General features: G+C 56.6%; 5 protein-coding genes across 5 annotated transcripts; 2 read left to right on the forward strand and 3 right to left on the reverse strand.

Moving 5' to 3' along the window:
• Window positions 1-1,620: 1,620 nt before the first annotated feature.
• MAM_00511 (uncharacterized protein) lies at window positions 1,621-4,585 on the forward strand (the record flags this gene model as incomplete). The annotated part of the gene is made up of 5 exons (XM_040819310.1): window positions 1,621-1,773; window positions 1,840-1,967; window positions 2,037-2,101; window positions 2,170-3,754; window positions 3,814-4,585. The coding sequence occupies 5 exons, from the start codon at window positions 1,621-1,623 to the stop codon at window positions 4,583-4,585; spliced, it is 2,703 nt and encodes a 900-aa protein (XP_040682575.1).
• A 321-nt stretch (window positions 4,586-4,906) lies between these two features.
• MAM_00512 (Mediator of RNA polymerase II transcription subunit 19) lies at window positions 4,907-5,975 on the reverse strand (the record flags this gene model as incomplete). Its single annotated transcript, XM_040819311.1, has 2 exons — window positions 4,907-5,688; window positions 5,822-5,975. 2 exons carry the CDS (start codon window positions 5,973-5,975, stop codon window positions 4,907-4,909), a joined length of 936 nt encoding a protein of 311 aa, XP_040682576.1.
• Window positions 5,976-7,296: 1,321 nt separating this feature from the next.
• On the reverse strand, window positions 7,297-7,968 carry MAM_00513 (Rieske [2Fe-2S] iron-sulfur domain protein; the record flags this gene model as incomplete). Its single annotated transcript, XM_040819312.1, has 2 exons — window positions 7,297-7,572; window positions 7,672-7,968. 2 exons carry the CDS (start codon window positions 7,966-7,968, stop codon window positions 7,297-7,299), a joined length of 573 nt encoding a protein of 190 aa, XP_040682577.1.
• A 614-nt stretch (window positions 7,969-8,582) lies between these two features.
• On the reverse strand, window positions 8,583-9,888 carry MAM_00514 (Methyltransferase type 11; the record flags this gene model as incomplete). Its single annotated transcript, XM_040819313.1, has 3 exons — window positions 8,583-9,474; window positions 9,562-9,608; window positions 9,685-9,888. 3 exons carry the CDS (start codon window positions 9,886-9,888, stop codon window positions 8,583-8,585), a joined length of 1,143 nt encoding a protein of 380 aa, XP_040682578.1.
• Window positions 9,889-10,899: 1,011 nt separating this feature from the next.
• On the forward strand, window positions 10,900-12,672 carry MAM_00515 (Cytochrome P450; the record flags this gene model as incomplete). Its single annotated transcript, XM_040819314.1, has 4 exons — window positions 10,900-11,083; window positions 11,181-11,377; window positions 11,438-12,451; window positions 12,550-12,672. 4 exons carry the CDS (start codon window positions 10,900-10,902, stop codon window positions 12,670-12,672), a joined length of 1,518 nt encoding a protein of 505 aa, XP_040682579.1.
• Between the last annotated feature and the right edge of the window lie 1,999 nt (window positions 12,673-14,671).

Here is a 14,671-nt window from a genome sequence, read left to right on the forward strand (position 1 = left end):
GGAGAGACAGTCGACCATGGTAAAACTGACCACGTACCTGGTCATGTCGTGTCAGCTGCCGCAGAGCAGCGCGCTCAAGCACAAACCGGGTGCATAGGACAATCAACGCCAATGGATTGGCAGTGACGGCGGCCGGTCAAGGTCACGGCATGAAAGGAATGACACTGCTCGAGCGCTTCTGACACGAACGATGCAGCGTGTGCGCGGCTGAGGTTTGCCCAGGAAGACGGCTGCTCCCTGGTGCGAGCGTCACTTGAAGAGATGGGCCCGTCCAGTTGGCGAATCCACGAGTCGGTAATCTGCAGCAGGGGCTTCCAAAAAGCTTGCCGATCGGTCGACGTCTTTTCCCTTTATCAATATCAACGGCTGAGGTCACTGGTATGAGTCGGAATGACGGGCGCACAAGCACAGACAAGCCATCGTTGACGTCGCAAGTCTGAGACCACAGCCACACCACACCACACGTACCTGAGACGGACGAGAAACGAAATCGGGCAAGCCGGTGCCGTTTCTTGCGCGTGGCCTTGGCTACTCTACATACATCAGACTTTTCTGCCGTGACAAATAGTGTTTCCTTTGTTGCTGGTGGTCCGCCGGCTCCCTGTCGCCTGCGAGTGGGAGCGCACAGCCACTCTGCGGTTGGTTGGGCTTGTCTACATGCAGATGTTGCAGAGAAATCCACGCTAGTGTCGGCTATTTAAGTTCTGTAGGTACTTAAGTAGGCACCTGGCACAAGGAAGCTGTTGCGGTGGAAGGGTTTGCCACATCAGACTGTTTCGGCAATTGTCTCTTGTAGCAGGAGAGCGGATGGATTGGCATGTGAAGTAGTCGTGGATGAAGTCTTTTGTCGAGGGTCCGTCTGCGCAATTGTCCAAGACGGAACATATACCTGAGGAGGTTAAGTAAGTATCTAGATAGGTACCTACTTCCTGAGTACTTAAGTAGAGACTCTATTCGACATAGACCGCCCGCATGAGGGATAACTAACCGAAACTGGTAGTGACTAAAGAAGTAGGTTAAGAGCAGTTCAGTTGATGTCTGGCAGTCTGTCTGCCAGCCTGGAATCCAGGTAGGTCTTCTCAAACCACCTAGTAACTACTTATAGTTACCTAGGCGCCAGGTACTGGGCACTTACTTGGACCTAGGCAGACCACGTGTCGACCTCGTAGTTACTTCGTACTTAGCCACTTCCGTACTTGCACTACCAGTCCGTGCCCGCGTCTGGGGTCGTTGGACCGGTCCGAGTACCCCGTCTTCTTGCCCTATCTTCACCCTTCCTTCCAACAACGTCTCAAACAGCCCTGCGCCACCATTCGCAACATCTTTCGTGTCTCGTCTCGTCGAGCCTTGCGTCTCTGCTCGACCCGAGTGTTGCTTGCGCTGCGCGAGATTGGACCTCATCAACCACAATTTCGCACAAGCCGCCGCCATCGATCGCTCGCCTCGCTGCCTCGCGCCAAGAGTGCACCCTCCCGTGCGTGCGCGCCAAACCGAGCCCAGAGAACGCCGTCCCTCCTTGCAACGAGCCTGCCGATACAGCCCTGCCTTCAGACGCATATTCATACTGCTGCCATGGATCACATAAACTTCCAGATGCCCGGCATGGGACCACCGCCCATCATGAACCAACCGCCCCAGATTTTTGGCGGCTATGGCCCGGATGGTTTGTCCAATGCTCCTCAATTGTCCGCCGACCTGGCCGCGCACATGTTCCACGACACCCATCTCCTCATGGAGGACACGAACGAAGCCAAAAGAAGAAGAATTGCGAGGGTGAGGAAAATCGTCATGTGCAATAAGTCCGCTCGAGCCGAATGCTAATCTGGCACGCGTCTCAAGGCTTGCGACATGTGTAGGAAGAAGAAGATCAAGTGCGACGGCAAGCTGCCTGCATGCACTCATTGCATCAACTACAAGACGGACTGTGTCTTCACCCAAGTAGAGAAGAAGCGAAGTCCACCCAAAGGGTTGGTCCCCCTCGTCATGTGCGCTTGTTCAAGCTTCACGAGGACATCGGCTGATATATACCCTCGCAGAGCCAAATATATTGAGGGATTGGAGAATCGACTTGGCCGCATGGAACATTTGTTGCGACTTTCCGGTGCGTCAGCCTTTCTGTACATCAATGGGCCTTGGCAAGTGTGTTGACTAACAACCTGCATTTGAAAGGCTTGCTGAGCGAGGATGACAGCGGCACCGACCTGGGCGCACTGGAGAAGAAATTGACGGAAAAATCACGTCAGGCCTCGACCGTTGCAACCAGTCCCACGTCCCCTTCACAAGAGACGTCAGGACAGGATGGCACTGCCTCGACACCACACAGTGTTCTCGCATCGCCTGACGCATCCAAAGACAAAGACAAAGACAAAGACAAAGACAAAGAAGAGAGGCGCAAATCCACAACACCCGGAGATCCGAAAGCCAGAGACGACCAAGAAGAAGAAGAAGAAGTTGAGATTCTCTCGGAGATGATGTGCTCTCTTGTCACGAATCAGTCCGGCGAAACTCGATACATCGGCTCGTCTTCGGGCTTTTCCATCTTCTCACCAAAAGGTATTCAGTGGGTCAATGGGCGTACCGGAGATGATTCCTTTGCCAAGATGATATCCGAGGTATCAGTGGATGATCACAAATGGACCAATTGGAAACCTGAAGTTTTTGGTGACCTGTTCCAGCGACGGGTGTTCAGGCCGCTGCCACCCAAGGACGAAGCAATGTCTCTTCTGCAAGACTATTTCGAAAACTTCAACTGCATGTTCCCGCTGTTTCACCAACCAACTTTTATGCACTTGGTGGAACGACAGTACTCGTCTGATCCGTATGAGGGCTCTGGATGGTGGGCCAGCCTGAATTGCGCTCTGGCCATCGCACATCGTCTACGGGTCATGAGCAACCTGGTGCCGCAGGAGGAGGATGAGAAAGCCTGGGCATATCTGAAGAATTCCATGGCCGTATTTCCGGAGCTTACCATGCGCAATACCGATTTACTAAGTGTCCAGGCCTTGCTTGGCATGGCGCTGTTCATGCAAGGAACACCGAATCCCCAGCCAACTTCTCTCTTGATTGCTGCCGCCGTTAGACTGTCGCACAGCATAGGGCTCCATAAACGCGGAACGGGTTTCAATTTGAACCCCATCGAAATTGAACAACGGAAGAGGGTGTTTTGGATTGCATACATGCTGGACAAGGACCTGTGCCTTCGATCTGGACGGCCTGCAGCACAGGACGATGACGATATGAATGTGGAGCTACCAGACGCTGACCCTGCCGACAACATTGGAAACATCCCTCTGGCCGACGGAAAGGGCAAGATGAATCTCTTTCGTGTCGTTTGCGAATTCACCGTTATTGAAAGCAATGTCTACAAGCGTCTGTACTCGACAAAGGCAACAAAACAATCCGATGGAGAGCTTTTGAATACCATCGGTGAACTGGACCGGGAATTGGAAGAATGGAAAGATGGGATTCCCGTGGATTTTCGGCCAGAACATGAAATCAAAGCATCCCACACGCCATTGATATTGCACATTGTAATGCTTCATTTCACATACTACAATTGTTTGACAACCATTCATCGCATGTCTATTCGTCACGGATATTGGACAAGCAGATTGTCAAACTATGCCATCCAAGGCTTGAATTCGAGGCCCCTCAATCCAAGGGTGTTCTCTTCCGCTCAGCTGTGCACAGCAGCCGCTCGAGCCTCCATCTCTCTACTGAAATACGTCCCTCAAGGTGACTTTTCATGCGTCTGGTAAGCCTCACTGTTTGTGAGTGACGGGATAGACACAAAGGTTAACAATACATGACTAGGCTCATCCTCTATTTTCCCGTATCAGCACTCATGACATTGTTTAGCAATATTCTCCAAAACCCCCTCGACCCTCGTGCCAAGTCCGACACGCGATTAATGGACCTCGTCGTTACCTTCTTGTCGATGTTGGGCCAAGAGGCTGAGCAGGGCGGTGTGCACCGGATGCTGGGCATATGTTCCGAATTCGTGAGAATTTCCAAAGTGGTCATCGACAGGGCGGAAAAGGAGCAGACTTCTAGGCGAAAGCGCAAGAACGTAGACGCTGGATCGAAACCTAATACCGCAACAAATTCTTCCAGCAAGCCACCTGCGGCAGCACAGACTACGTCGAGCGACGCAGCAACCTCAGAGACGCCCAGGCCTGCCGCCGCAACGACCCCAACACCAGCGCCACACAACCCTTCCCCTTCTTCAGCCTCCAGAGATGTGCTGGCGACTCTCACATCAAGCAGTCCAGAAGACAGAAGAGGGTCGTTTGATCCTCCTATTGTCATGTCGATGAATGGTCGGTCTCCTTCTGGTGCCTCGGCGGGTTGGCCTCAAAGCTTGCAACTTCCTCAAAATGGCGACTTTGACTCATACAACAACATGAATGCCTTTGGCGCCATTGACGCATCTCCACTGCCCATACCACTGACAGCTCGGCCATTTTCGCAGCCCCTTCTCCCCCAAGACTTGTTTGGTCTTCCAGCGACGTTGGATTGGAGCTGGGCGGAAATGAGCGGCGGTGCTTACCCGTCAGTCGAGAATGGGAATTATGGTAGCGAATAAGCAGACTTGTCGACCACCTGGCCAATAGTGCATGGAATTGTCCTCCGAGGTGTTGAGGTGCCCTTGTCATCCCGTCCTTTTGTGTTTCCAGCATGAGCATTTTTGGCCGTTATGGCGACTCATGCGTTTAGGACGCAGTATTTTGAACGAGATATGTGTAACGACGTGGTTGAAGGACAACCAGGCATAGCATTGTTTTGTTTTGTTTTTCTTTTCGTTTTTCCTCTTGGATCTCTCCTAAGTATATTGGGCCGTGGGTAAAAAGAAAACTTGTGTCCCTTATGGTTTAGCATAATATATACAAGTGTACATTAATGGCTCTTAAGCGCCGACCATGCCCGGGCCGTAGCTCTGTTGTCGCATGAGTGCATTAGGCGGCGAAGCTGCCGTGTTCTTCAAGGCCATGTCAGACGATAGTGACTCGTTGCCATTTGTGCTGTCATAACCTACTTTTTTCCGACGTTTTTGGCTGCCCTCACCTTCTCCCGTAGAGTAACCGGTGTCCATGCCGCCGTCGTCGTCGGGGTACCCTTCGCCGTAGCCCTCAAAGCTGCTATCGCCGTATGAGCGCTTCTTGACGTTCCTCCGCGGTCGGTTGGGATCGTGCCCAGCAAGGATCGGGGGCTTGGGCCGGGCCAGGGTATTGGGCGTCGATACCAGCGGTGTGCCCGGGGCCGAGGGCTTCGCTGAGATCGGCTTTGACGCGTTGCCGCCGCCGCCGGACGGTGCCAGGTCCCCCAATACCGACGAGTCCCAAACCGCCTTCGGAATGGGCCCCTTGGACATGTTCATGGCGCGACCGAGGTTCGAGAGCGTCGTCGCCGAGAGCCCGTCGGAGATTTCGCGGCCCTTGACCTGATGGACGTTCCACTCCAGCTCCGGCACCTGGAGGATGGCCATGAACTCTGACGGCGCGTCCTCCTTCTTCTTCTGTACGTCGAAGTGGCCGGCCACTCCTAGCCGCTTGATGTGGCCCTTGTACGTTTTCCGCAGCGCGTTCTTCTCCCCGTTTGGCTTCTCTCGCGCTACCTCGGCGGCGAGGCTGGTGAGGCCGCACATCTCGTACAGGTCTTGGGATATCCTTGTCCGAGGCTCGGGGTGCGCTGACATGAGGATTTACTTCGTCAACAGAAGCTCCCTCTTTTTTTTGGCCTTTTTCTGGAGACAAGATTCGGGACGACAAGGTTTCTCTTTTCTCGTCTGGAGGAGCGGGAAAGGGTGGGCTGGGGGACGTACGCGTTCTGCAAAGAAGGTATTTCTCTCCCACGTCCAGGTGCAGGTCCTCTATACCCGACCGGCTATCCCCGAGATTCATCTTTTTTGGGTCGCGGTCGCAGTCGCCGGTATCGCCTGGCGAGCGTTTCCGTTTGTGCGGCGAGTCGTCGGACATGGCTGTGTCGGGTGGAAAAGGCCCAGGGGGAGGGGGGGACGCGGGCGCGGCGCTGCGAGGACGAACTTGCTGTTTGGGCCGAGGGCAACTTCGAGACGATGAAGAGGAAGCGGAAGTGTTGTGATGGTGATGCAGCCGGTGGGCAGTGGGTAGGCTCCACGAAGCCTCCACTTTGGGCTCGTCCCATTGGTCAGCGATGTGCGAAGCGTCACGTGATGCCGTCGAGGCCCGCGTCTCGAACGAACCCCGACTAGGTGGGGAACTTGCACTCTGGGTTTTTCTCTTGTCTTTTTCCTTCTCTACATATCCAAGACCTTTCCTCTCAAGCAATTCGCAGTTGGCCCTGACTTTTGGTCACACCCGACGCCTGCTGACGGTCTCGAGCTGTGGTCGAGAAGAAACCTTTTAACCTTGCTTAAAACCATCATCACGAGGGCCCCTCGTGCGGCTACCATGATGCGGTGATGACCTGATGCAAGTGACATTGTACAACTGTCCTCGATTCTTTACCTGGAGCTCTCGCTAGGGAGCTTTGTCTGTGCGCTTTCGACTTTTTCGATGTTTCGGTTTTGAACATCACTCGCCCTGGGACATCGCAGTGATGCGCGAGTCCAAGCGAATTAGGTGTTGATGGACCGCGGTCGCGTCATTGTTCGAGCTGGTAAGTTCTTTGTGACGACAGTCGCATTGGATATGTTTTCATGCATTGTCTTTGTCTGCACTCATATTGATGAACCGTCTATCTCTGGTAAACCTATCAGCCTTGATTGTAGTCGGCGGCCTTGGCAGTTGTGTGCATTTGTCATTTCTCACATACTACGGGCCATCAACCGCTTGGCTGTGGGAGGAAATCGGCACGTCTGAACAAGAGTATTCTCGATTGGTCACGTCCAGCTATTGCGGCAGCCTCAGCTGATCAGTGGTTCCTCCAGATGAAATAATCATGGTCACGGCGAGCCGGCGCCTGACACCCCTGCCGCCCTTTAACTCCTCCGAACTCATGCGGCTCATCAGCAGCACGGGTTTCAGATGCCTAATTTCCTTTACCGAACCTCGCCGGGACCACGGCTTTGATGCGAAAGAGCCCGTATGGATTCCCACCAAGCAGAAATCAGGACTTTGCACAGCAAACCATGCCTTTTCGATGACAATGGCTTTGTTCCGTCCCTGAACAGAGCATGGACTCCAGTCGGTGGCAGACGCAGCGCCGATGTGGGACATTGACACTCGATGAAACAGCCCGTTGAATAGCCACCAAGACACCTCTGAACATTGTGTGTTCAATGAGACGAGTTGAGCGTCATGTTTCGTAGCGGCCGGCTCAGCCCACTCGCGGCTTCCGTCTCACCCATACAGTCTCATCCCGAGCGCCCACGTCGCCATCCCCTTTGCTATCAACAACTTGAACCCCGTCCTTGTCGCGTAGTTGAACTTCCCAAACAGCTAGTTTGTACGCTGCCCGGTCCGCCGTGCCAGTAAAAAGGTCAAACGACCAGCCATGTTTCGGACAAGCCAGCCCGGCACTAAGAACGACTCCAAAGTCCTCAATGTCGAACGGGCTCCCATTCGACAGAGGATAGGACTGATGCGGACAGCACTGCCGTTTTGGCCCCCTTGTATTAGCCAGCGGCATCTGGGCTGTTGCAAGACACACACACAGTGACACACACAAAAGGCGTTCGCACCAGAAACTCACATGGTCCACTGCGTGGAATTTCCCTCGGTACCGGAACACCAGCACTTGGTCTACAAGCTCGTCTCCCGTAGCAGGAGACGGCAGACCCTCGCGGGAGACGTGTATCTCGGACGCCCGGGAGGGCTGGTGGTCTCGGGGGACGTGGAAAACCTTGCATCCGGGCGCCGGCGCGGGACGGGCGTCATGGCAGGGCCGCTGCTGGATCAGGCTGGGTGCGTCGGGGCCCAGGTTGGGGAATGACGATGCCGCGCCGACGGGGATCCAGCCTGTGTCCGGGCGGGATCTGAAGAAGTTCATGCCGAGGAGGGGGGAAGTCGCCACGCGTGCTTCCGGCGGCGGGGGGGCGAGGCGAGGCGAACCCGTCGGTCGCGCTGCGAGACGATGCGAGGCGAGGAAGAGGCGAGAAGAGACATGGCGGGTGGCGGTTGGCGGTTGGCGGTTGGCGGTTGGCGGTTGGCGTTTTGCGGCACGTGGGAAACCCCTTGCAGCTGCCGGCGACGGCGTGGCTTCTGCGGAGAAATCTACGTCTACAGACGCACCAACGCACGCACCAAGACAAACTCTTATCGTGCTGCTTTTTTTGCTTCGCGCGCTCAGGTGGATCATTTGGTTACGAGCTCCGAAAGGAAGACAGCGGCACGGAATAGATGTGCCTGGAAATAAAGGCACAATCAACGAGAAAATGACGGCTTTTTTACCCTTTGTCTCGTCTCGACAGGGTGAAACGCCTAAACACACTGCTGGTGGTTACATGGTTGGGGTATCGCAAGTACATGATGAGCCGCCTCTATTTCGAACAAATCCCCGGCTTCTGGCCAAACACGTTTGTCCTGTGAGCAGGCGCATCAATTAGCATCCGGGCTTGGTCGTGGACTTGAGCCAAGTCCAGGAGGGAGAGCGGGCACGCATGCTCACACAAGATAGTAGGGCCGATTCTTGGCATTCCGCAGCGCACTTCTCATCTCGGCCAGGAAGACCTGGACGCGCGCGTACTCCCAGCCCATGACCTCTCTCAAGAGGTACAGCGCGAAGCCTTCCAGGCTGTTCTCCATAAAGGTCAGGTTGTACAGGCCAATCTGCTTGTAGGTGTAGTCGGTGCTCCATGCGCCCACGGGCACCTGGTAGTGCTTGTGGGCAATGTGCTCGAAACCCGCCTCCCGCATGTACCTCGTCATGCGGCCGTTCATGCCGATGCGCAGACTCTTGCCCATGCGGTCGCTGGCCTCCATGAAGACGGTGCTCCACCGCTTGAAGATGTGGTCGGGGTCGTCCCTGATCTCGGGCAGGTCGCTGCGCAGGTTTATTGTGAATTCAAAGTTTTCCAGCCAGCCACCGGGCTTGAGGGCCGTGTACGCCTGGCGATAGAGCCGCCGCCAGTCGCTGATGCTCCCGTACAGGGCGCGCATGTGGATAAAGTCAAACGTGGCGGGGCCAAAGGTCCAGTCGAGCTGGGCGTCCTCGATCTCGAAGCTGAGGTTCTGGGGCACCCAGAGAGGCTGGATGGGGCTGATGTCGGTGCCGATGATTTCGCAGGACGGGTAGGCGTCGGCCATGTCGATGGCCCAGATGCCCGTCCCGGTGCCGACGTCGAGGATCTTGGCCGGCCTCTCGGGGATCGGGGCCTCGAAGAGCCGGTCGTTTAGGAGCATGGTGATGAACTGGTGGGCAATGTCGAGCCCCAGGTTCTGTTCGTCGTCATTTGGACCCCAGTACTCGGTGGTGTTGGAGTTTTGGTACGTGCGGCCATGGAGGCTGCGGTAGTTGAAGATGCTCTCACTCAAGGAAACAGTCGAAGAAAGAACACTGTTGATTTGTTTCGACCCGGGGGAAGGAGAGTTTCGGTCAGAACAGGAACACGCGCATCAGTAGCATGACGGACTGTTTTCATACCTGGCCTCGTCGCCCAAAGCCGAGTCGGCATCGTCGTCGGTCCATCTCTGCGGAAATTGATGAGGAGTCAGCTCTTTGGGACATTTTGAGGGGGAGGCTGCACCGGCAGGAAAGACTTCGTACGAATGGGATTTGCGTATTCGTGGAGTACTCATCAATAGGTGCGGCCGGGGCAGAGTCGTCGAGAGGGGAGGGCGGCGGCTTGGGCGAGGGAGACGGAGACTGAGACGGAGACTGAGACGGAGACGGAGACGGAGACGGAGACTGCTTCGGCTTGTCGAGCGTCTTGGGGCTGGACATGATGTTGATCGCTTCCTGATCTACCATGTCGGCGCAGAGCGAGGGTCTTGCTCCGAGGCTTCCGAGAAGCGCATGATATTAGGACATGGCGTGGGAGTGCGCATTTGAACCCGGTCGTGAAGAGGCGTTCGACGTCGAGACGTGTTGCTTGCCAAGGCCCAAGGGCGAAGAGTGGTGGTGCAAGGACGAGAAGAGGGCTCAAGTGCTCCCGGACGAACGTCGATGGGGATTTGTGTCACTTGAAGTTGTTCATGGTATTACGGAGTATATTATCCGGATACAACCAGCTCCCCACCGGCACATGCGGCCAACCTGTGTGCTATTCCAAGCGGCTCTCGAGGTGGGAGGTGCCCAAGCTAGGGGTTCCGTGGCGTCCTGCGCGGGTCAAGGATGCACATGAGTGCACAAATCATGAATTGGCAAATGGACAATGTCGGACCACGATCCGTGGGTCAAGATTCCGAGAACCGCCTCCCAGACGCCACGAAAACGACAACGGCCAATCACGGCCCACCAGGGGGGGCCGACATGTGTCGACGGGATGTGCGAAGCAAGGAAGCATGCTCGGTTAGCCCAATAGAAAAAGGCCCTAGTCGTGGTGCGCATGGCAGGTCGATCACTGGCTGGGGGTGGGAAGGCGGGCGGTCACGCTAAAAAATGGACGTGGCCCACGTCACACTTTTGTGTGTGTTGGACCACCTTAGGAAGGTGGGACCCACCGGTGGTCGCTTTGTGCGGCTTGAATGGCGGCATTCCGCAGTCCGTGGGCATCATCAGTTCCGGCTGCCAGAGGCAACATAACGTTATGTGGCATCCATCTCGGTACGGCGGCCAAGCCGTTGGTTGTGGTCGTGGTTGGGTCAGGATGCCCATTTCAACGCCACCGGGCCGCCGTTGCAACTTGGGTCCCGACGCCATGCCACCACGGCCACAAGTTCCAAAACTTGACCAGGTGAAGAGGATGGCTTGCTGCCAACGAGCCACGCTCTTGTTCTCGACACGTCTGTCTGAGCTCTGAGCTCTGCTGGCCTTGTCGCGATGGAGCTTGCCTTGCTGGCGCTTGGCCTCGTCGGCCTGTACATGGTGAAACTGACGTGGCATTTCGTCAAGCTGAGAAGATTTCCCGGCCCGCCATGCACCGGAATCAGCAATATTCCTCACAGCCGCGCCATGCTTCGTGGCGAATGCCACAAGTGGTATGCGGATGTGAGCAGGAAATACGGTCAGTGGCAGCACCAGATGCCTCCCCCCCCCCAAGATGCGAGATGCGCTGTCTGTCCGCAACTGTTGACCCTGATGCTCGGCGAGATTTTCTTCAGGCCCTATTGCAAGAGTAGCTCCCAATGTTCTCATCACGTCGTCTCCCCAGGTCTGGGCCCACGTCAACAACACGCCGGGATACCGACGCTCGCCGTGGTACTACAACGCATGTCGCATCGAGTACCGTCGCGACAATGTCTTTAGTGAGACCGACAACGAAAAGCATGACCGAAGGAGAAAGCAAATGGCCCCAGGCGTATGTCGATTCGTGAACCCCCCCCCCCCCCCCCCCGCTGACGTGACGGCCTCCGTACAGTACTCTGGCACGGAGAACCTCCATCTCGAGGCCTCTATAGACGAATGCCTCGCTCAGCTCATACGTCTGATCCGTAGTAAATATGTCTCCCACTCCGCCGAAAACGCACCGCACATGGACCTGGCCACAAGGGTCCAGTTCTTCACCCTCGACGTCATCAGCAAGGTCGGGCTCGGCACAGCCTTCGGCATGTTGGAAGCCGACCAGGACGTCGACGACTATCTCAAGTCTAGCGCCCAAGGTCTCGCTATCAGCAACACTGCCTTGGCCACGGGATTCAGCTGGCTTGCCCACTCGCCCCTGATTGGGAAATTCATCGCCCCTTCGCCCAACGACAACAGCGGGTTTGGCAAAATGATGGCCACCTGTTTCCGGTACGTTGATCAACGCGCCTCCAACCCGACGGACAAGCGGTCCGACATGCTCGCGTCGTTTATCCGCCACGGCCTGTCTGGCGACGAGCTGAGGACCGAGGCTCTGGAGCAGATCATCGCCGGGTCCGACACCACAGCCACGGCGATTCGGGCGACGCTGCTTCACGTCATGACCAACCCGCGCGTCTACGCCAAGCTGCAGCGTGAGATTGACGACGCCGTGCATCATCGTCGGGCGCCCGCGCAGGGAGACGGTCTCATCTCTGCCGCACAAGCGAAGCAGCTTCCATACCTGCAGGCCGTCATCCGGGAAGCCCTGCGCGTTCACCCCCCCGTCACCAACATCTTTTCTCGCGACGTCCCGGCGGCCGGGGACATGGTGACCATCGGCAGACGTGACGGAACAAAGGTCTTCCTTCCTGGCGGTGTGTCCATTGGCTACTCAGCATACGCCATGCATCACGACAAGGAAATCTACGGGGATGACGCCGACGCTTTCCGCCCAGAGCGTTGGTTCGAGGCGGACGAGGCCAAGTTGCGTGCCATGACGGCCACCAACGAGCTCATCTTTGGGCATGGCAAATTCCAGTGCCTGGGGAAGAAGGTCGCCCAGCTTGAGCTTGGAAAGTCGATATTCGAGGTGAGTGGAAATGCTCTGCCGACGTGTTGCGTGAATGCGACAAGAGGGGAGGGACATGCCGGGCTAACGTCGAGGTCTCTCCTTTCCATCATCAACAGATGTTTCGCAACTTTGACATGGCGGTAGTTCACCCGACCCAGCCCTGGACAGTACAGAACTGCCTCGGGTTGCTTCAGATAACAGACATGTGGGTGCAGGTCTCGGAAAGGACGGGCGCCTAAACATCGAGGACCATGATGGATGAATATGCCAAGAAGCTGTCGCGGCCGATGTGTCTTTCAAGGCGACTAAAGCGCTCTTATGATGAAATGATGCATTCCATCGCCAGTGTTTTATCCTTTTCTTCTCCCTTCCTGTTCCCGCCAACCCCAGCCAGCCAGATGCAGATGCTAGTATACACATAGACTGCAGAGTACATGAATGATAAACGTCAAAATGTCTGGTATTTCAAGGAATCTCTCTACGGCCAGCTACGTTGCGACGTTTCCACGGCCTCATCCGGAACAGGCAGTACAACGTCGCCGTACAGAGGACGTTCATGTAGAACTGGACGACAAGGAGGAGCACCGGGCACTGGGTGTCGGGGAAGCCGACCTCGGGACCTTTTCTGCTTCCTCAAGATTGCCATGACAGGGACGCTTTGGGGCATGTCCGGGGCGAAAGACCAGGGCTTGCGCCTTGGAAGGTCCCCCCTCGTTGAGCACGGGAGCGATCATGTAGGTGACATGGAAGCCACAGGAAAGCGACGAGAACACCACAGTTGCGCCACAAGTGGGAGCATTTGCACCCGTAGTTCGCCTCCAGACATTCGTCGCCCGCAATGGATCGCCGGCCAGGCACCGTGCCAACGGCAGCACGTCTAATCGTCAAGTTCCGTGAGGCGGCACAAGCTGGGCGAGTTGTAGAGGACGGAGCCGACGAGCCGACGGCAGGACCTACTCGAAGCCTGTGGCGGCTGGCTCCCAAACGGCTGGGCTTCAACCCCGAGGAAAAGCGCAGCACCCTCGCGAAAATAAAAAAACACGACCGATCGACGGCACAAGGTGAGGCTGTAGGCTATGCCTACTGGCCCACGTCAGTGCGAACTTGACGTCATCGGCGCAGGCGCGTGCGTCAGGTACGCACGTCCCGGTCGTCCTTGCCGGCTCCGGAGCCCCGGGCTCCTCAGCACGCTAGGCCGGTGGTTGCGGCCGCGCTAGGCCGATCAGCGCCCCACTTCACCCGCCGCCCCCGACGCTCCGTCCCTCCAGTCGACGGCGGCCCGGACCGAGGATCCAGGTCCGGATGCCGTCTTCCGGCCCGCACGGCACGAGGCCGAAGGAGATGCGTGGAATGGAAAATACATGTGCTCGAGAGCGGACGCGGGCTGCCGCGGTCCAGCAGAGCAAAGCCCGCATGCGGGCGGGCCTGAGATGCTCGTGATCCTCGGTACGTCCCCTTGGGGGCTTGCGGCCGCAGACGCGCGTGTGTGACTTTGAATTTGTCCTCTGAGCACGGGGCCACGCAGCCCTCCCCGCGGCGCAGGGCTGCCCGTTCGTGTGACGAGACTTTGCGACATGGACCGCTGCGCAGGGCTGGCGGTCCCCGTTCCGTGTGCCCGTGTCCTGTCCAGCGACGGGTGTGCTCGGGTACGCCTCCCCCTCCCCTCCCCTCCCCTCCCCGGTGACAAAGTCTGCTTTGCGCCCTTGGCGACGTTCAACTTTCCGTGGCCCCCTTTTTCCGACGCTTCCGGAGACGCGGCCGATGACCAAGCCGAAAGGCACCGGGAGTGACGCCAGCAATCAAGGTGCTCGAGCGAGGCGTCGTGCTGTGCGCAACGGGTGGGACGGGCACTCTCCGTACTTTATTATATTGTCACCGACTCACCGCAAATACATCCTGGGCACCGGTAGATAGACACACACGCGCTTTTGAGTTGTTATTGGGCAATTTAAAGTGATTCTGCATAAATGAATTACATGAAGACGATGAATTTCATATCCATCTTGTGTCTCGGCCCCATAATTGTCAACTGTCCGCGTCCCACCTCGTGTGCTCCTGAATCCAATGAGATGGATCATTTAATAGTTTTTCATATCCCATCTTGGATGCGTCTCGGCTACACAACCGACTCCCAGTGTCCTCACGTCCCACGTCCCACCTCCTGGGCCGGTGAGGGACAGTGTGGCCTCGGCTTCCACAGCAATATGCTTAGATACCATGGAGAAAGAGGAAGGGGGG

Source organism: Metarhizium album, assembly GCF_000804445.1.
Source record: "Metarhizium album ARSEF 1941 chromosome Unknown scaffold_1, whole genome shotgun sequence".
In the NCBI taxonomy this organism is placed as follows: Eukaryota; Fungi; Ascomycota; class Sordariomycetes; order Hypocreales; family Clavicipitaceae; genus Metarhizium; species Metarhizium album.